The following is a 21,674-nucleotide window of genomic DNA, read 5'->3' as shown; positions in this document are numbered from 1 at the left end:
GGGAATGCTGCTGTGGGCCTGCAGATCTGATCTCCCAAGGGGTCCGATTTATGGAGTGAAATGGTATGGAAGACTTTCAGAGGGGACAGCAGGTGGCGGCGTGGTTAGAGCCACCACTTAGGTCTCAGGTTCGAATCCCACCTCCTTCTGCAGCACCCCTGAGCAAGGTACTTACTCAATTACGCTAGCAAAAATTTGCAGCGCTGTAAAGGGGTGAATCATTGATTGTAAGCAGCTTAGTGTGCAGTTCTGACCTTGTAAGTCATCTGGAAGAAAAATATTAGGTTTTTTTTTTTTTTTTTTAAAAACGGCCTTACTCCTTACTCACTGTTGCTCTTTCAGATACTTTGCTTGAGGCCATCCCCAAAGACACAGTCTTATTTCTAAGCTGTGTGAATATTTTATTAGTTTACAGAGGCAGAATCGATGTTGACACTGACTTCACAATGTAGGTGCAAAGAAATATCCGAATTTGAACCAGGCCAGGGGGCGGTGTAAATAACTTCAGGTTTTGGGGAACGAAAAAATGTTGGGTCCAAATCAGTAATGTTAAAAAAAAATGTTTCTCCAATATCCTGAATACGATAACTGGACAGAGGCGGCGGAAACAGAAGAAAGGTGAGGTAAATTCTCACTTAAGTGCGACTTAAGGCGCCACCATCGTCGTCACCATCAAAGCACCACTCCCGCGCCTCGGACGCTCGAGCTGCTCCAAGCGGCGCATTCCTGCGCGCGCCCGCCCGGCCTCGCGCGAGCGTCCCCCCAGCGACTCCCACCCCCTCCCTTCCCCACCGCGGGTCTACTCTCGTGAACGCGGAGGGTCTCTGCTTTCTGTCACCTCAAGCTCCCCCCCCTCGGACATTGAGGGGGGCAGTTCGTCTGCTTGTCACACACATTCGCCCGGCGCGCACACACAGGCGCGCACCGCGCTGTTCCTCAGTGGAAGATGGCGGTTGGGATGCGGCGGTGGAGGAGAATGGAGGGCAGCGACACATCCACACGGACGCATTAAACTCGAACGCTTCTCTCTCGCGCGGACACTCGAGGCGGCCGAGGATGGATTTTCGCGCGGTTTTTGGGAATATTTACCTCAGAGCTCGCGGGAAGCGCTCTTTCGGAGGGAACCTGTGAAGAAGGAGCCGTTTTTCAAGCGACCCCTTTGTAACTGTAGTCCTAATCCGGCCGGGAGAAAAGTGCAGAAAATGTCAGACAGCAAAGTAAAAGTTGCAGTTAGAGTCCGGCCCATGAACCGGAGAGGTGAGTACATCGTTGTCCGTGTTTAATAAACACCCGAGATGTGGGAAATACTTAGAAGCTGCTTTTCTGTGCACGAAGGGACAGGCGCTGATTTAATGCTGGTCTGTAGGAATGAGAGGGAGAGAGAGGCGGACAAGAGAACTTCTGCGGTTCGTGAGCGGCTTGAGCTCACGGGTTCGTTGTTGATTTTTATTTTTCGTTTTTTTTTTTGATGTCTTTTTTTTTTTCGTCTGCTTACACTTTGTTGCGAGCAGAAATCGAGCTGAACACGAAGTGTGTGGTGGAAATGGAGGACAACCAGACGGTTCTTCACCCACCGCCCTCCAACGCGGCCAAGGGGGAGAACAGGTAAATGACACACGAATAAAATCCTAAACCTTGCATCACACAGCTATCAAAGTGCTGCTTTTAAATCCTTCGCTGGGTTGGTTGGTTTTTTTTTTTTTTTTGGTTTATAAATATAAATAACCAGAGAAACACACATCATCATCACCAGACCCTTCCTTGTGTGAATCCAAAGAGGATTTTTCTGGAGTTGTGTGATGATGTGTATTACGACAAATACTTCATGGACAAGTTCAAAGAGGAACTGCAGAAAGACATTACTAACACAATCGCATCATTTCAGCATTAAGCCAAAGAACCTTGTGAGGATCTCTCGCTCTCTTTCTGACACTGCTAAAATTGTGGCCAGCTGGTGGTGTAATATTTAGGGCTGTTGCCTTGCGGTCAGAAGACCCTGGGTTTGAATTTGACTGCTGCTGTACTGTCCACGATCATGGTATTACCCCAGACTGATTTGCTAATTAATACCTAGCGGTCTAAAAGGGGAAATAATTGTGAAGATAGCTGAGAACTTTGTCCTCCTCAAGAAAAATGCACAAAAGTTATCTAACATTGCAAACAATCTTCAACAAAGCATTGGATGAAGATCAATGTTAATAAAAGACTCTTGAAGTCCATAGTATAGATGATTTTTGTATTTAAAGTTTTTATTTTCTTTCCGGTGAAGACCCATAAGATGTGTTCCCAGCTGAGTCCCAAGCCGAAACTGAGCACGTTATCCAGACTGGAGATGTAACCAGCTGAGGAACCTGCAAAGAAACAACAAATGTTAGGCTGGCAGCCAAAATTCCTGTGCAATTGACTGTAAAAATAGAAGGAAAGAGATGGTGACTGGTGACAATTATCTTGTATCAGAAATACAGAGGGCTTAAGGGGGTGCCTGTGCGGGTGTCCAGCACCGACATCCTCATTCCATTTGTACTTCCTCTGCCGCAGTCTGTCTGCTGTCCCTGGTCAATACTGTTTACTGGTCAACAGACTACTCGAGCACTTTGCCAGGAACTGCAGTTTTGTCTCCTTGTTGTCAGCTTTTCTGTAGTTTTGCAGTTGACTGCATATAGTGTTGTACTAGTTCTTTATAATACTCATTCTTGTATCATATTTGGGTCCAAGTCCTATTAAAATCCTTTTTGTTGGATAGTCTGATGGGACTTAAAAGGAAATGTTTATAGTTTTCTGCAGCTTAAATGAAAGGTTGACAGACACTTGGACACTTGAATGTTTATGGAAGCTAGCTGTCTTGGAGAGATATGCTTCATTGTTAGTCTCTTGACTTGATTTCTCCTTCTCAGGATTGTGTTGCTTTGATGTCTTGGTATGTCCTGTCTGTTTCTGATGTTTGGGTAAGCAGGGGCTTAGTGCTGCCTGTTAATTCTGACATGTACTGCATTATACTTGCAGTTGTTTTTATGATGTATAGTCTAAAGCAGGCAGGGTTTTCTTGAAACCCACACAGAATATGGAGCAGTAGAATGCATTTTAATGGCATTGGTGCAAATTAGAAAAGTTTTGAGCAAGGCATGTAATCCTGAGTTCAGAGTTGCTGTCTTCACATAACTGAAATGTTTACGAAACACAGCTCATTGGCTTGGTTTCAGTTTTTGCATTTGAGCCACTGCAACCATGGCAGGTTGCTATGTGCTCTGTAGGTGGTACTCCAGAATCTACTGAGTGAGTTTTGGCCGATCAAAATATGATCAATTTTCTTTTACAGTGTCACGGTGCAGCCTTTACATGTATTAAAGTTACTGGGTAAAGAGGAATCTGATTACACAATAATGGTGTTTCAAAGTTCTTGAGCATAACATCTACATTAATGTTACAAGATTGTAGGCAATTTTTGTTAACTCTGTCGGGCTTTTTTGAATATTTTCCAGAGGTCCTTATTGCCTTTAAGTTAAGTGGTCTCTTCTGTGGTTGGCAACATCAGTCTGCTGTCAAGAGCAGATACACCCTATTCAACAAGTAGCCGCTTGTGGTTTCCATGACAAATTTATCAAGAGGTTTGTGAGTACTCTGTATTGGCCCCTCAAGCTGTCTGCATCATTTTTTTGCAGCTCCACCTCCATTTCCAATTGGTCGTACTATTCAAACCATCTTCCAAACTTCGCACTACAGTGGGACTGATCTGTCTTTTATGAGGTTGTTGGTCTATGCATTATGAAAATCAGGTTCTGCTTTGCAGCAGTGCTATTCATGCTACTGATTCTCAGTGTAAGTATTGGTAAACCAGTTAGTGTCCTGGTCTGTGCTCATAACTGGAGTCCTGTTTTGGTTTACCAGGAGACATCTCCCAGCTGTATACAAAGCATCTCCACTAGCCAGGATTTGCTGCAGATAAATCTGGAACATTGTCTCCCCTCAAGCCTGTCCTGTTGGCTTCCTCTATACCCCACCCTTATTTCCTTTTGTGCCAGCTGTGTCAGACCAGGGTGGATTTTTATCCATTTGAAAATGCGCAGAAACTCAAGATTAAAAAAAAAAAACTGAATGACACAGAGAGGTGGTTGTTAGAACTGTGTTTTTACTTAAGATTGTTACACTTTTTTATTGATACATTAAAAAAGTAAGTTTTATGTTTAAAGGAAGCAGGATTTTTTAATGAACATTAGTGGGTAAAAGATGAGAATTTACCTTTTAACAGTATTTTTGAAGTTGCTTTCATTTCCATAAGGTGTCAGACTTCTTCATTTTACTGGTAACGCTGTGTCTTGTAAGCCAAATGAATTGTGAATATTTAGAAAATAATATTCAGAACTGACAGAAGGAAGTCATTAGTCCTCTCTGACCAGAGCAACATCACAATAACATCATACCAGCACTTGGTCACCAACATAAACATCCAAGGAAGAGTGCAAAACTAAAGAAATCAGACAACCTCGTTTTTTTTAACCAAAGCTTTAAGGCTTTTTGGAACTGATTCGCTGATCTCCTCACCTGACCAGTCATGGATCGGTTATTCAGGTGACACCCCCCCCCCCCATCTGTGGGACCGAGTGCAGAGTTAGCAGTGGTCATTGTGACGAGTTGTCTCTGGGGGAACATCCCCTTTCTCAAAGTAACATAGCCCTGTATCTAGCAGCAAGTGAAGCCTTGAGATAGGGACAAGGAATAGATGTTCTGTACTTTGCTGAGTCTGCGCACTGGCTGTGCTGAGTGTGCAGCAGTGAGCCTCAGTGTTCAGTGTAAATGAATCTGAAGGCTTTTATCCACACTGAGTTCACTCTGTTTCAGTGCTTCAATTTGACTACTTGCATTAATATTTAATTTGGTTCCCACACATAGTGCATTGTCATCTATGGAAACACAGGCATGAATGTGACAAAGGTTAAATTTCCACCTTTTACTGCTTCTCCTGACATAAAATAAGACCCTTTTTAGATCTGTCTTCCAGTCCATGAGTCAAATGAGCAGAATCTCTTTCTAGGTGTTACTTAATCATGTATGACCACATTTTTTACTCTACTTCTTGAATTACTTTATTTTTGAGTGACTGAGTTCTATGAGTGGAAGCTTCATCTTATAGGGTTCTTTGCAATCCATCTAGGTGATGAAGCTTTTTACAGAGGCAATGATGGAGTGCAGAGATGGGTTTCTAAAAGCTTTAAACTCTGAGTGCACAGAGGAGAGATGAAAACATAGTTATTCCACTAGAAAGAATACTGCATCTTCTGCTGAAAATTGGTGTAATAAACATCACTTTGATTGTTTCACGGCTGCAGTGCCAGTTTCCATTTAGTGTGTTGGATGAGGGTTATTTGTAATGTGCTAGTACTGGATGAGAATCATTTTAATAATGGTCACTCTTTGAGCAGTAGCAGAGGGCATATAAACAGTACTGTGTGACAAGAGGTTACTGGGGGTACTCAGGATTCCCAGTACAGACAGTCCCTGGATTACAAACGAGCTCCGTTCCTAAGACTGTCTTTAAGTTGGATTTTTACGCAAGTTGGAACTGTTAGGTACAGTTGGTACCTACAACTGTACACACACAAGACACTGTTAACAGCAGCGTGGAGAATTCAGTGTCATAGTCGAGGAGGCAATGCAAATGTTGGGATCGAGGAGAGCGAGGGACTTGGAAGGACAGGTAGGTTGTTATGGGTTTACGCAAGAGCGCTGGAGAAATGGGTTTCTCAAATGAGATTCCGCAACCAGGGTGTGCAGGTGCGGCTTCTTTATACCCCGCTGCTCTGATTTTGGGCAGGTGTGGACATTCGGGGCAAGGTCAGGGGTGTGACAGTCCGACTGAAAAGTAGGAAGTCTTAGTCCTACCTCGGGCTCATGCGCTCATGAGCTGACAAACTGCTGTAGAAGCAGAATTTTTTGATCTGCGTCGTTTATTACGAACCATTGTATGTACAGTAACTTAAATTTTTTTTTAATATAATAGGCTTAATTATGATGTTTTCAGTTGATTGTTACTTAAGGGTGACACAGTTAACTTCCGGTCAGTAAGGTGGTGGTTCGTAACTACAGGTTGTGTGTAAGTCAGATGTTCGTAACCTGGGGACTGCATGTAGTAAAGTGCTTAAAGAAATGGGTTTGTGACCTGAATGTTGCCTCCTAAGCCTCAGGTATGGTCCAACTCTCGTGCCCTCATTTGAAGCACTTAACCTTAATTCCCGTTGAAGGCAACATGAGGTGTTATGAACGGTTCTAGAGCTTAACAGACAAGACACTGGGCAGATCTGTTTGTGGGTGCAGGCAATATTCCCAGACAAAGATAGGGCAGTCAGCCTCTTGTGTTCAACCAGTTGGTAACAGGCATCTAGTGCATGTCTTTGAGTTCAGTTAATGGAGCTGGTGGTAGCTTAATGCAGCCAGAGTTTTTCTTCCATTCACTCTCATGCTCACTGACACACACACGCGCACACGTACATACATGTGCAGATTGCTTCAATCCCAGATGGTCCAATAGGAGTTTCCTCTTCACTGTTATGCCTGCAAAGTGCTACCCATAATGGAATATCTAGAATAAGACAAGCTTCTTGGAGTAGTATTTTCGCTGGCTGATTTTAGTTACGCTTTAAGGTAAGAACTGTTGAATATGATACATGAAGCATGGAGCCTTTACCAAGCACTTTCACTTAGTTGAAAGTGCCAAAAAACAGGGAAGATGCTGCTCATGTGGCTGAATAAAGCATTTATTTAAATACACTTGAGGAAAAACCAGAAGCAATGGCTCACTTGTGTATGAATAATGCTTTTTCTCTATGCTACAGCAGCTGCTGATGCACCATAATGACACCTCCTTTAGCCCTCCTTTGTGAGCAGATGCTTGCTGCTAGCAATATGTTTTTAGATGGTGTCTAATGTCACCACCAAAATAATATGCTATTGTTTGAGTTGTTGCTGCATGTTAATCTATGAAAGTGTTGGATTTTGAGGAAATTAACTCAGAAGCATTTGTGCATATTAAAATGTTTTCTTTGAATCAAGTTTATGCTGCCCTTGATGTGCCTTTATTTGTGGTGCTACACAAGTTCAAAAAGTACTTTGTTTTTCTTTTTTTTCTACCTTTAAGTTTTATGTTGTTGCTTTAGTCTGGATGCAAGGTTTAATGAGATTCTCATAAAGAGGGAATTAGCATGTAGGTGCCTTGCGGCGGACTGGCGTCCCGTCCTGGGTGTCCCCCCTCCCCCTCCGGCCTTGCACCCTGTGTTGCCGGGTAGGCTCCGGTTCCCCACGACCCCGTATGGGACGAGCGGTTCCGAAAATGTGTGTGTGTGTGTGTGTGTGTGTGTGTGTGTGTTCAAGGCATTGCACCAGTCCTCAGAAGGAAATGGAAACATGCTTCAGAAGATTACAGGAGAGAAAGCATCTGTGCGGGTGAGTTGTATGGGAAAAGGAGTCCCACTGGACCTCCACCAGAATCTGCTGGGGTTTAAGGCGTGTTCCCTGACCAGTTCCATTGCTGTGGGACTTGGCTAGCGGTTATAGTTCTGCTGGCAGGTTTACTGCAGCTACAGCGTTACAACCACAGCCTCTGCTCTCTGAAAACTGTGCTAACTTAACTGACCAAGGTCCGGAGGGAACAGCCTCTTCCTGTCCTATGTTGTTTATACTGGGCAGGTCTTACACTATGTATCCCTTTCTCCAGTGCAGGCCTCATGCTTTTTTTTTCTGACAGTGAGTTGTCATGATTTTATCTTCTCACTGTTGGCTTGTCACATCAGTCCAGCCTCCCTTCTCTTGTTGTCTTCAGTATAATGTAAACCTGGTTGTCTTTCACAATGCGAATTGATGAGGCTGGCAATAGTGTAGACTATTGACTGCAGAAGCAGGGTCAGCAGGCTATTTCCACTTTCTTGTTCCTTCTCAGTGTTCTCTACACAGAGAATTTGGAACACAGACAGTTTTAATGTAACTTAATATGCTAGTGATTGCAGTTAGCAGTGATCACCTACAGTGTATCCCCAATAACCCCTCTTACTGCAAATGCCCCCTGTGGATTGGGTTAGGTCCTTTTAGAATATAGAGGCACCTTAGGAGACCCTTTTAGTTTGGAGAGCTACCACACTATAACTGTGATGTCATTGCTGGAAGGTAGCCAAGCTGGATCTACCTCTTCTGGAGATGTCTGGTGCTTTCTCCCTGTACCTCTGGAATCTCATTGCTCTTGCACCTTCTATGCTATACTTGTGGTCACACCTATATGAAATCATGGCTTGGTGTCTGAGATTAAGCCCCTTCCCCCCCGGTCAATCTTTCACATCATCCTGATTTGATCACCTTGCCAAACTGTACAGCATATGAATGACTGACAACCTGTTCAGTGGCCTTTCATCCCAAGGACAGATACCCATGTAATATTTGACAGTTATCAGAACTAAACTTGTCATGCTGCTATAAGCGTGCTATTTCATGGAATTGAAATGTAGCATGCATATGGTGGTGTAAGAGTTGAACAGTGGTACTTTGTGCAAGACTGCTCAGCTGTGTGCCTAGCTGTTAACTACATTTTGCAAGCATCTCCATGCAAATTTCAGTGGTTCCAGAGACTGCCAGTGATGTCATCTGTTTCCTATATATTGTATGTTTATTACTTCTGTATAGAATTGACTCCATTGTAACATCACTATTTTGGAATCCTTTAGTTAATGTTATCATTAATTCAATGTCTTAATTTTTTCATAAAGTTCAAGCTCACCTTGGTACGGGCGACTCAGTATTCTTATTGGATAAACCTGAAAAGTGAATGTGTTAAATGTGTGGTTTGAAGGTATGTTATAAACTAAACAATTTGCATGTAAAGTGATGTTGAAAAGTGATCCAGTGTTTTTGACCTCATTTTTATTTTATAAAAGAGACTTTTTTCAGGTAGTGGGAAGATGGATGTATTAGTTGGATTTTAAGCCTTTTAATAAGAAAAATACTCATCCTTCCTGTGATAGGATGTATATGTAGAACATTCTGACTTCCAGGGACAAAATCCTTTGCCTTTCCTTGCTGCAACTACTAGTCAGTGACAGCATTACATAGGTTGCACTGGCACCAGAAAGAGAACATTGACAGAATGAGAACAAAAGCAACACCTGGTTTATTACCTCTGTGAAACCTTTTTAAATAATACACCCCTTAGAGTTAATCCATCTTTTCTGATGAGACCAGCCTTTTAGTTGTATTTCATCTGCATCACATTCCCTGCAGCCCAAAGTACATCTGAGTTCTCCTGCTGTTTCATTTTGTGTTGGGCTTTGCCATTCTGCAGCTCTCCATTGTCTGAAACCTGTTGCTAGGTTCTGCTGAAATGCCTTGCTCTAATGTTAATACCAGGAAGATCAGCCAGAATACCACCTGTGTTACAATAGTGTTTGGCAGCTTAGTTTGGGTTTTTTGTCCTGTTTCTCTGAGTTACGTTGAATTTTTGCCCAGAGTCTGTTGTTCTCGTCTCTTGACTCTGAAATTTTAGCAGGAGAATATAAAATGGGACCTCAGAACAGGTGAGCTCCCTATAGTTACTCTTTGCTGTAGACACATAACCTACTTGGACTGAGTATGAAGTGTTTAATTCTCCCACTCTGGATGTCACTTCTGGGGTCGAAAGCATGTTGGGAAGATGGCAGGTCTTTGACTCGGTGGGAGCAGGACCCTGTTACTGGTCATCTCATGGAGCCAGTTCTGGGATGAAGTAGTTTGATACAACACAATTGCCATACCTACACTACTGCAATAGTGAAGTATGAAGACTGCTGTAGCAGGCTGCTTTTAGGGTGACTTTTCTTTTGAAGGCTTTCAAGTTTTTTCCTGTGTTAAATAAGGGTGGAGGGATGGAAAATTCATCAGGGCTGAGGCTGGTTTTAAAAGTTTCTGGCTTTCAGCCTTTGGTATTTACTGTAGTTCCTATACAACCCTGTATTAAGAGCTGCTCCTTTTTTGTGACTTGATGTTCTAAAAATGCTTTGGACTGGAATAATTTAATTAAATCTCTATTTTTCTTACCTTGAACAACTCTCAGAGATGACCTTGTGCAGTAAAAATCTTCAGATACTCACTACACTAGCAATTTTTACAATGGGCCAATGATATTTGGGGCTAAGCTGCAGACTCAGTCCTCCTTGCCTGTTTGCACTGAATTTTCTCCATTCTTTATGCCTATCTCTTTTTGAAAAAAAGCCCCAGTATCATAATGGCAGTTATTTGTACTTAAATCACTTGAGTCAGTGCTGCATGCTGCATAAAAAGGTAAAGTAGTAGTACACTTTGGACATAATCCCCCATCGTTCTTTGAAAACTGAATGTAAGCACTTGTCTGTTTTGAACAAACAGCTGCTTTTGACTCTAGTTTTGAGCCCTGTTATAGGCAGGTACATGATATGATATATCACACTCATCAGTTCTGCTTTTTTCCACTTTGCGATCTTGTGAATTACGCATCTGTTAACTCTCATTGTTTTTACAAGAGAGTACAGGGCAGGAGGTGGCTTCTGTCTCATTTGCTTGGTTCCATTCGTTTGTACCAAACAATGAGAAGACATGAGGGAAATTCCTTAAAACCCACAGAAAGCAATTTTTTCCTGGAATGGACTCAAATGTAAACAAACACTTGGAACAGTGGCACAGGGCAGCTGAGGCAATGAGGGCCTAAAACTCAGATTGGTACAACTGTCCATAATAATGGTTCCTGACACACAAGGTTTGCTTTCACTGCTCTGTATAAACTAATACATTCAAACATGGTGAAGGCTGCCATAACTGAATTTATAAACATTATGTGTGAAATAAAGGAATTTATATTTACATTTTTACCTCTGATGGCTGTGAAGCTAAGTCAGTGGTATTCCAAAATTCCAGTCTTCTGTTTCCTTTGAACAGTTTGATACTATTTCCCTTTTTTGTCTTTGTTAGAAGAGCGTGTTAGCATGTGTATAGACTATTAGATGCCTAGCAACAGAACGCACACTGTGACACAGTAGTGTACCCAGTCATATGCTGTAGCTGAGAGATGGCACAGCTGTGAATCATAAAGGCACCAGTACTATGGAAAGCGGCACATTCCCAGTGTTTTTTTTTCCAGCCAGTATGAGGTATAGAAGAATGCTGGCAATTTTCACTGGGAAACAAACTGGGTGTGGCAAAGGCACAACAAAAAATGGTAATGGATACCAGAGACCTCTCACCAGCCTCTGGCTACTGTGGATAATGTGGAGGTGATCTAACACTCCGTGTCGTAGTGTAAGATGTTGCCAGTCTGGCGTTAGCAGTCATTGAAACTAATGGTGTCAAGGTGGTGGACCAGATTGAGCTGCAGTGAGGAGCTGCATCACCTTTGTATCACATTATCCCTGGGGTGCTGTGTGGTACTACAGAACACTGTGGTAATGAATCAGGCTACTGAGCTTCCCTCATTCCTTTTCCTATAATAATTCACTTAATGTAACTTGTGCTAGAACCAACAGGTAGCATATTAGTTACAGCTATCCCTGTGCGCTTGGTGGACCTTGTTTCCAGTACCATTGATCAAGGTACTGTATGTCCTTACTTCAGTCCAGCAAAATGTACCCTGTTTCAAAAATGTGTAACTCCTTCCAAGTAGTTTACTATAATAATATGCTTAGTGCAATAGAAGTATTTATTATAATAATAATAATAATAATAATAATAATAATAACACGGAGTAGGCGAGATCATGGTGATTATGAAAAATTATTTACTGTATGGCATGAAGATTCTAGGCTCAAGAGCCAGGATATTGCATTAGTACCAGTGAGTAAACTGTTTCTTCTATGAAATATCTAGAGCCATTAAAAAAATTACCTTCCATAAACATATCTGCTTTATAGAAAAAATATTTGTCTTCTGCTACACTGCCTTCCTTCATCTATTTTTGTTTTCATATTAAGGTGCTTTTTGCTTTTAGTGCTTTATCAGATATTGCAGTTTGCAGTATCTGAATCAGCTGTCAGTTTTGTGTTTATATACTGGGTTATAACCTTTCTGTGTTTTAAGTTCATTACAGCAGATGATAGTGTGCTGTTATTGATTATCATAAAATGAAAATTAAATTTTTGTTGTTGTTTGGTTTTGTTGCCCTACAGCTGACTAGTTGCTGACCTTCCTTGGACACACACAACATTTTGTCAAGTATCAGAGTATAGAGTATATGTATGAGTGACAGTAAATAAAAGAGAATCAGAATGAATAATTTGATAGTCTGGATGTTTAAGTTACTCTTCTACTCATAATACAGAGGTATTATGGTTTTATGCTGATGTCTCTGAGTTTAATCTCTAGAACGAATTGTCCAGTTAATAGAATGCCTGTGATGTGTACAGCTCAGAAAGTAAGCACAGAAAACCAAACCAAGCTGAGAGGTGATAAAAAGATTTTCAGGAAGAAGTACTTTGCATTGATCTGTGGTGGATGCACGTATTCAGATGTTTTCTTTTTTGTAGTATTTTGTTGGGTTAGGCTACAATAGATGTATGATGTGTATTCCTGTTTTCTATCTGTTACTTGTGAAGATTACAGGTTTTCAGTATCACATCCCTAGAAAGTTGTACCAACATTTGGTATACGGACTGATTGCTCCCAGTATTAGATGCCTTTTACCGGTGTTTGAAGCAAGTTTTTCCACCTACATGTAGCAGTCATGAGCCAACAAGGCACAGATTTTTCTATGATAACCTCCTCAATTTTACATTTTTCAAGTTATTTTATAAGAGGGCAAAAGAGGTAAATAAGAGTTTTGAGAAATGGATCAGGTGTCTCTCTATATTTGAAGGGTCTCAACTCACCTCTTTCTGACTCGTTTCTCCCCTGATCTCGTAAGTGTTCGATAAGCCTGTATGCGATTGTTAGCGTTTATCATTTTTAATAATTTGTTTAATAATGGAAAAGGCTATATACAGTTACTTGTGTAATATACAGTATAGTGGTTTGTGCTGTGGTATGTAACAAATTGATTGTACTGAAGAATCGCGTGTCTACATCCATATATCCTTTTTGTATTGTCTGAAAATGTATGTCACTTTGGGGGGGAGCATTGCTAAATTAGTAAATGTAAGTGTGTGTCTTTCATCTGTTTACATGAACTTACTGTACATTATAGTTTAGAAAAAATTAAATATCTGCCCTAATTTAGTCTTAATTTCCTTCTTGATTGTTTATATTTTATCATCCTAATGTTTTGATTACTTTTTCTTGAGACTATTTTTTAAGTGTTTGTGGAAATATTTGGGTGTGTGCATAGATGAATTCTATGTAGTGTTTGCCCACACACCTTGTTCACTGAGGTTACTTACACCGCTAGATACACTACTTACAATGGGTTATTCATTCATACATCAGCGGAACACACTCTGTCACTCATACACGATGGGTGAACCTGAGCAAGATGTCTTTGGACTGCGGGAGGAAACTGGAACACCCAGAGGAAACCCACACAGACTGGGGGTTGAACCCATGTTCTCTTGCACCACCCAGGTGCTGTGAGACAGCAGCGCTACTTGCCCCCACGCCCCCCAGGCCAAACCATGCACTATACCCGGAATTACTTGCATAAAATGCTTTCTGTTAATGCTTTCTGTTTTTCTCACACTGTTCTGTGACTTTCTTCAAAATCAAGCAGTTCTGGATGCATCTCCTGCAGGATGAAATGAATCCCTGTATATGTGATTGTAGCTGTATAAAGCAGGGGGTTGATGAGGTGGGTGAAAGGCAGATAATGAGATGGAATTATTACTCTTGAACGTCAGTAATCTTGTCACACTGGCATTTTATGCCTTTATTATTCCCGGTTTGTATCAGATGGACATAGTTGTATGGGGCAGAAATTAGAGTCTGGAATTGCAGAGGAGGACCAGGAGAGGCAATGAGGAGGAGGAAATGCTAACATAACAAGAATCTTTGTACTGTTCAAGGCCTTTGTTAACAGAAGTTATGCCAATTCATATTATTTTCCCTGTTCAGCCCAACTGAATCACATTAAATCATTTCTGAAGGCCTTTGATATGTTTTGGTATGGTGCAGATAATTTTAAAATAATGCTTAGCAGAATTATTTAGAGTTCAAGGCCAGCTGTAACAACAATGCTTCTGTTTTTACCTGCCTATCAGGTTATTTAGGCTGAGATTAACCACAGAAAAAATGAATCCAATTAAAATCATTTGGGAACATTTCAGATACACTGACAAATTCAAAGCTAATTTGTTTCAAGTAAAAACTTATTTTAATCAGTGGAGGCTTCCCACATTCCATAGGTATTACAGATAGAAGGAAATCCATGTACAGTTTCATATGGATGATTTTTTGTTAAATTGAGTCAGTTTTCTACTGAGAATTAGCAATAGAGGCTGAAGGATGAGGAGGGCTGAAGTCAGTGCACAGAACTGGAAATTTACAATGAGTTGCAGATAAAGACAGGGGGCCATCGTGTGGAGGTAGAGAGCTTACATGATACAAACCTCTGTGATACTGGGATCCCTTGTTGAACTGGACTCAAGGAAGCAGCTGAAAAGTAGCAGTTTTTCAGAGGTTTATGTCTTTAATGTTAGTTTGTGGTATATGTGTATTAATTTAATCCCAGAATGTTTTTAGGTTTAACTTAAGATAGTACATTATTTAGGTCTGTTAGGTTTTGACCAGTTTCTCATCCATAGTGCCTTGCTTGCCACTCCCAGCTGCAGTCCCAATCTGTCAAAGAACCAGGAGTTCTTCTGTCCTCTCACACAAATCACACAGGATAAAGATGGTTGCACTGAGCCTTGTAATTACCTCACTTTTCAGCTCTTTGCAGTGCTTTCATTTTTTTTTAACTTATATCCCTCCATCTTTTTCTGTCCTCCATCTTGGTCATTCACAGACTTAAAGGATTTCTAACTAACATCTTTAACTGTCTGTGACAATCCATTTCCAGCAAGCTGGGAACTGAGGCACACAAGTGGTTACCATTTACTTATTTTTAAGTCTTAAAGTTAGTTTTTCATAACTCTGAGGAAAACCTGACCAATAATTCACTTGTTTTTTTTTAAACATAGCTTCAAATCTCAGCATTATTTCTGACACCTGCTAGATTGCCAGTGGTCATTTTTGATAGTTAAATCAACCCTGGATTGCAAAGATTTCAGAGTGCTTGTAATCCCTGTGTTTCAATTCAGATGTGTTCTATGTTGTAATTTCATTACATCTTTAAAAGTATTCATAATTGTTACTTAATTGGATAGACACTCTGTATTCTTCACAAAGTAAACATGAATATTTACTTTTAAACCTCTAAAATTATTAGATGTGCTCTGGTCTTTCTCTGGTCTCTATCTTCTGAACCTGTGTGATTCCCTTCAAATATAGCCAGTGACTTAAAACATTAGTCAATGCTATATAACCATATGGAAAATTGAGAGCCTGTCCATCATGTACTATTATATCAGGATAATGCTTAAGAGACACTATGTAACGATGATGTTATTCCCCTTAGCTGTGTTGCACATATTTCAAGTCTGCTCCACACAAAAAAAGTGTAATAGCCAAAGGCTGTTCTTTTCCCTTTCTATTCAGTTCTGTATTCTTGAAGTTGGCCTCAAGTAACAGTTCAGGGAGAGAAGGGGGGGGTTCCTGTCTTGCCACTTGTTGGATTGTTCCAACAGCGGAAAGCATTTACTGTTGCTGATAAAACTGTCTGATTTCCAGGGACGGGCTCTGTTGTTTGTTTGGGAGGTGGGGTCTTGTTTATGGAGACCTACCTCTACAGCTGATGTTATCTGCTGTTGCAATGCACCATTGCACTTGCACACTACATTTCCACCCTAGGTTACAGTAGGGAACAAAGGAAGTAGAGGAAAGGCAGCAGCCATCTCTTCTGGTTCAAGCAGGCAGAAGCTCTGCCTCTTTGCCTTGTTTTGGTTCTTTCACAACTGTGCCAGAGGATAAAATCAAGTCAGTCTGTTTGAATGACCAAAGAACTGTAAGGATGATGTCACACTGATGTCTCCTTATTGGCCTCTTCATTATTTGGGCCATTTTTAACTCTTCAGATGTTAAGGAATAAAGCATTCCTTCAACTCTAAATGCCCCATGAAGGGGGGGGTTACAGTGAATGAGAGGATCTGAGGGTCCACAGGACAACTGGATCCCTTATCCCTTTGCACAGCAGTTTGGAATGTGCATGGCTCACTGAGGTGCACAGAACTTTCAGTTGTGCATTTCTTGCTGTGACAGGACATCATGGAGGCACATCTGCTGTGCAGATGATGGTGTCGAAGACATAGGTCATCTTAGAGGTTAGAGTTCAGAGTGCTGACATGTATATAGAACTTGACCAATTCACCTTCTTAAGGAGGAGAACTTGACAAAAGAATTCAGAGCACTGGTGAACTGCAGCTTGTTTAAATCCAAACGTAAAAAAACACATACCCGTTATTCACACATTAACATTGAATTTACAGGTATTCATTTAGCAGGTGCTGTTCTCCCAGAGGGGGTGCGGTGGCGCAGTGGGTTGGACCGCAGTCCTGCTCTCCGGTGGGTCTGGGGTTCAAGTCCCGCTTGGGGTGCCTTGTGGCGGACTGGCGTCCCGTCCTGGGTGTGTCCCCTTCCCTCTCTGGCCTTACGCCCTGTGTTGCCGGGTAGGCTCCGGTTCCCCGTGACCCCGTAAGGGACAAGCGGTTCTGAAAATGTGTGTATGTGTGTGTGTGTGTTCTCCCAGAGTAACATACTAGCAAAACAAAAGTGCTTTTCACAACAAAGAGCTTTTGGATTCAGACACATGGATATTGCAGTGCAAGTTGCGTACCGTCAATTTTGCCCGCACACTTTGCATGAGAAGCTGCCTGTAGAATTGAGATATGAAGATCATGACAAAAGATGTGATTCAAATTCTTACAAATATAAGTAGCTGTCAAGAGATCTGGAAAAAATGTTGTTAGAACCTTTTTTGGATGCAGGATGGGATTCAGCAGTGCTGAGGGAACAATTAAAAATTAAATGAATGCACACACCTGGGATGGATAAGAATACAGTTCTGATGCCAGTCGAGATGTTCTGAGGCACCAGCATTACCCACTGCACCACTGTGCTGCCTAAGCAATAAACAGAGGGTGTATAATGAAGCTGAAAATAAGAAAAGAGGGGAAAAAAGAAAAAAACCTGACTAGAGCACTATTATGTGTGGAAGAACAAAGTAAACAATTATTCATTTCTCAGCTATCCGTTGTTATATGTTACAAAGTCACATATTGATTTTTTTTTCTTTTTTTTTCTTTCCCCCCCCCCCCCCCCCCCCCCCCGTTACTGTATTTCAGAATTTGACAAATTTAAAATCTGCTTCATCGAAAACATTTTTGGATCAATTGTAGCAGATGTTTGCAGATGCTTTTGAACTAGTCACATGTCTAGGCACAGTACAGGTGGTTCATTGTCATACCAAGAGGTCATGTGGCACTGGCACCAAGCAGTCCAAACAGGCCCTTTGTAATAGACAGAGAGCTCTTCTTCTAGGTGCTGCTGCACTATCTCTCTCTCTGTGTGTGTGTGTGTGTGTGTGTGTGTGTGTGTGTGTGTGTGTAGCCACACATTTTACTTCCACTGTCTACTTTGTAGTAGAGCGCTGACTCTTGAGGGCAGTGGTCTGCCCAACATCCCTTTTCTATTTCCCAGTGATAGCTGTTGCTAGGATATGTTGTCTTTTTCTGAATGGGATGAGACCATAAGTCAGAATGCACCCCCTTTTTTGCCATCTGTCCCCTTGTTCCTTCATTGTGTGAGTATTATATAGGTTTCCTGGGAATAATGATTTTAGTCATGTATGTGTTTCAGATCATGTGGACTCTGCTTGGTTGACACAAAAATAAGGCTCTGACATGTTTTTAGATGATAGGAATATTTGCTAGATGTATAGTTACAGATGTAAGAAACTTCCTGGACAGCTGAAGTGAATAAATAGTCATTTCCTCAAATGCACCATCTTGAAGTTATTTAAAAATAAAAAAAAACTTGCATATTTGTAAGAGGAAAGTTAAAAATGACAAGAAAATTACTGAAGTTTTGTGTAAACCAATAACATAGCATTTGATTATTAACTTTACATTTTAACAGTTAATGCTCTCTCTGCTGCTGAGAAGCATTCCTTCAGCATGATGCTGCCACCACTATGCTTCACTGTAGGGACGGTCTTAGTCAAGTAATGAGGGGTGTTTTGGCATTCATGCAAAAGAGTTAAATTTTTGTTTCCTCAGATCAAAGATTTTTTTTTTTCCCCAAGCTTGTTCTCCAGGTAGGCTGTCATTTGCACTTTACTCACAAGTGGCTTCTTTCCAGCCACTGTATCATAGAGACCTGGATAATGGAGTGTTGCAGTAATCGTTGCCTTTCTGGCAGGTTCTCCCATCTGTAAATAAGAGCTCTGAGGCTTTGTTTGGGGTACCCATCGGGTTCTTGGTAACCTCCCCGACCAAGGCCTCTGTTGCCTGAACACCCAATTTGATTAGACAACCAGCTCTATGATGGGTCTTGGTGGATCCAAACTGCTTCCATTTGACAATGATGAAGGCCATTGTGCTTTTGGGAACCTACAGTGCATTACCAGTTTTTTTATACCCTTTTCCAGATCTGCTCATTGTCACAGTCTCAGAGCTCCACTGCCAGTGCTTTGGCCTTCATGGCTTGATTTTTACTCTGCCATGCTCAGAAAACTGTGGGAAGGTATTAAGACAGGTCTGTGCCTTTCTAAAACATGTCCATTTGGGTGAATTTGCAACAGGTAGATTGTAATCAAGTTCTAGAGACATCTGAAATATGATCAAAAGAAATAGGATTCGTCTGTGCTCGATTTGGAGTATCATAGTAAAGGGTCTGAATACTTATGTAAATGAGGTTTCAGTTTATTTTGAATAAATTTGCAAGATGCTCTGAAAACATGTTTTCACTCTGTCACTGTGAGGTATTATGTGTGAATTGATTAATATTTCTGAATATTTTCTGAAGGCAATGTATATTTAGATCACAACACAGAACATGAAGTAATCATAAAGCCTCATAAGTGTCCACTGAGTTGACCTATAAAATATTACCAAGATATGGGCGCTGTCTCGTCTGTTTTAGTTTTTTACCATAGTGATATGACCAACTGTCTTGCATGTTAAGTTCTTTCTTTTTATTTACCATTCCATATCGATAATAGAAATATTTTCACTTAGTTTGAGTTTTGTGGGAATGCCTCTTTATAAATGATTGTTCATTAATCTGTGTTGATCTGTATGTCTTTCTTATGTACAGCCTTCCTTCTGTATTTGCATTTAGTTCATTTGCTCATTCTGAATAAATGGTGCAAAACAGCTTTTGAATCCCTACTACAATTCTGATCATGCACCAAAGCGCAAGTTTTTCTGTTTTTAGACAGAAGTTCAGTCTTCAAGCCTCCCAGTGGACATAAAGAGTGGAATCTTGCAGACTCTTGTCACCTGGCCATTTAGACACTGAACAAACTGGGTCAAGGCACACGTGATCTTGGGGAAAACTGTATTAGTGTGATGTTACCTGACTATTAGCAACAGTAGACACATGCACTTTCTGGTAAAGAGCTTTAAATAAATTCTTACGTCATGGTTTGTCTTTAATTCATATAAAGCTGCATAAATTATTATAGTTCATTTTTAAGAAACGGGCAAATTTTTTTTTTTTTTTTTTTTTTTTAACTGGGCTCCGTAGTACTCTTGCCTCTAAGTAACCTTGTTCCAGTCATCATAACTCTCTTAGGAGAAATTCGTTTTAGTTACTCATTAAAACCTGCTTAAATTCAGAAAGCTGAAAGTGAAACAAAAAAGCAGTGGCAGTCTCATTATCAGTTACAATGCAGAGGGTTAATTCTTTTTGGTTAAATTACTCTCTCTCTCTGACAGATGTGGTAGTCCTCTCAATCTTTCTGCAGATGTGTTAATTTGTGCTTTTGCTCATGAAAATGTCACTGTACAGCCATATGTGGTCATTTGTGAGTGCGTGGAGATATACTGTATGTGTCAGTGCTACTCATTCCTGTATGTGTGAGAGCCAGTGAATAGGATAGCTGCCTGAAGAGTCTGTGTCACATCTGATTAAGACTCTTCCACTGCACTAGTTAGCGACCCACATTCCCTCCCCAGGAGTGCTGACCATGCTGCTCTTTCTTTTGCTTTCTCTCTTTCTGGCCCTAATGAGTCATGGCAACTCGGAGGCCTTTGTGTGTTTTTTGTGTGTGAGAGAGGAGCAGGCAGGAACAGTGGGCATCATTTCTGCCAGTTCTGTGTGGTAGAAACAAAGCACTAGAGTGAAAATGAGTGTTGGTGGTGTGTGTGTCAGTGTTGCTGTGGCTTCATTCCATGTTTTTTTGTTTGGCAGTAAAAGAGCAAGTCATCCCTGGTGCATTTCACATGTTTTCATTTGTGTGTTTTTAAGTCATTTTGGATGTTTATGAAATTTTATTTAGTACAAATATTTTAGTGTAGATTTTTTTTTAAAAAATTTAGCAATGCTGATGGCTTTGTTTGCTGTGCTTCATTCTAATGGGGGTCAGTGTCTTGGACTTATGTTTTGTGCTGTGACCAATTAATGCTGTGTATTCAAACTGGACCAGAGACAAGAATCACATTGTGCTTATAGAAACATAAAACATTCCTGTAGTTGTTTGAACTGAACAAAATGAACATTTACGTGATTAATGTTGTTGTGATAAAGCATTGCTCAGTTTTATTGTACAGAAAAACCTTCTTTTGGCTTTTTCCTTGAAGCTTGAGCCCCACCCCCCCCAAAGACTTGTGGTAGCTATAGTTAGATTGTCTGTGGTGATGTATTCATATCTGCATGATAGGTCCGGTTCGCAGTATCATCTGTCCAGCCACCTTCACAAAGGTGGTAAGTCACTGTGTGGACGCTGCAGCACAACAGCTCTCTGTAGTCCCTGCATTCTGAGCTTTTGGGACAGAGGGAAGGAGTTTAATACCTCTCAGTTCACTGTAGGTTGTTGCTGGTTTGAATAGAGGAAGATAAGTTTTGGTATATTGGTTGTGCTGAGCTAAAGGTCATACATCATGCACAGATAGTGTGGTATTCAAAATATCAGTCACACAATTCACACTACTGTTTTATGTTGCCTCTTGTGCTGTAATGATGTCCAGCTCATGCTGTGGATCACTCCTAGTGCTTTTGGCCTGAAAGCAGCACTCCTCTTTGGGACAGTGCCTTTCAAGGGCTGCACCTTGAATCTAAAAATTTCAGGGCTGTGCCAAGTACATGATCCCGTCTTCAGGGTGGGGGTTCTGCAGCAAGTGGAGCACAATACTAAAGATGAATCATGAATAAAAGAGTGATAGTCTGTCTCTGGAACCATATAGAGAATTCTCAAGTTGCACCATGCCACTTTTTTGCCCTAGGAAGAATTTTTCCCATAATTTCTCCAGGCCCATCATCTCTGCTGTGATGGTTGTTCCATAAAAGATGCTGTTCGGAAACTGTTAGCCAGTCAAACCAATTACCCTTTTCAATTCAGGTGATGAATAGATGGTTACTTTCTGATGCTGGGCCTGGTCTGGGAGCGCTCCCCAGGCAGGGAGGGTGTTGACACAACTGAGCTGGTTGGCCATTGATTGCCAAATCACTTCCTC

General features: G+C 41.1%; 1 protein-coding gene across 10 annotated transcripts in view; it reads left to right on the top strand.

Annotated features, from left to right (window-relative positions):
* Positions 1 to 701: 701 nt before the first annotated feature.
* The window catches only part of kif13a (kinesin family member 13A), a 54,185-nt gene continuing 33,212 nt past the window's right edge, over positions 702 to 21,674 (top strand). For 7 of the 10 annotated variants that reach the window (XM_018750412.2, XM_018750408.2, XM_018750407.2 and 4 more), the window contains exons 1-2: positions 703 to 1,257; positions 1,512 to 1,605. In XM_018750412.2, coding sequence (XP_018605928.1) covers positions 1,203 to 1,257; positions 1,512 to 1,605 — 149 coding nt within the window. In that variant the 5' untranslated portion in view covers positions 703 to 1,202. Of the gene's footprint in view, positions 1,258 to 1,511; positions 1,606 to 21,674 lie in introns of all 10 variants that reach the window. The other 3 variants (XR_001966062.2, XM_018750411.2, XM_018750410.2) reach the window with 1 other exon arrangement.

Source organism: Scleropages formosus, chromosome 23 (genome assembly GCF_900964775.1).
Source record: "Scleropages formosus chromosome 23, fSclFor1.1, whole genome shotgun sequence".
Lineage (NCBI taxonomy): Eukaryota > Metazoa > Chordata > Actinopteri > Osteoglossiformes > Osteoglossidae > Scleropages > Scleropages formosus.
This window is presented reverse-complemented; position numbering and strand designations above follow the sequence as displayed.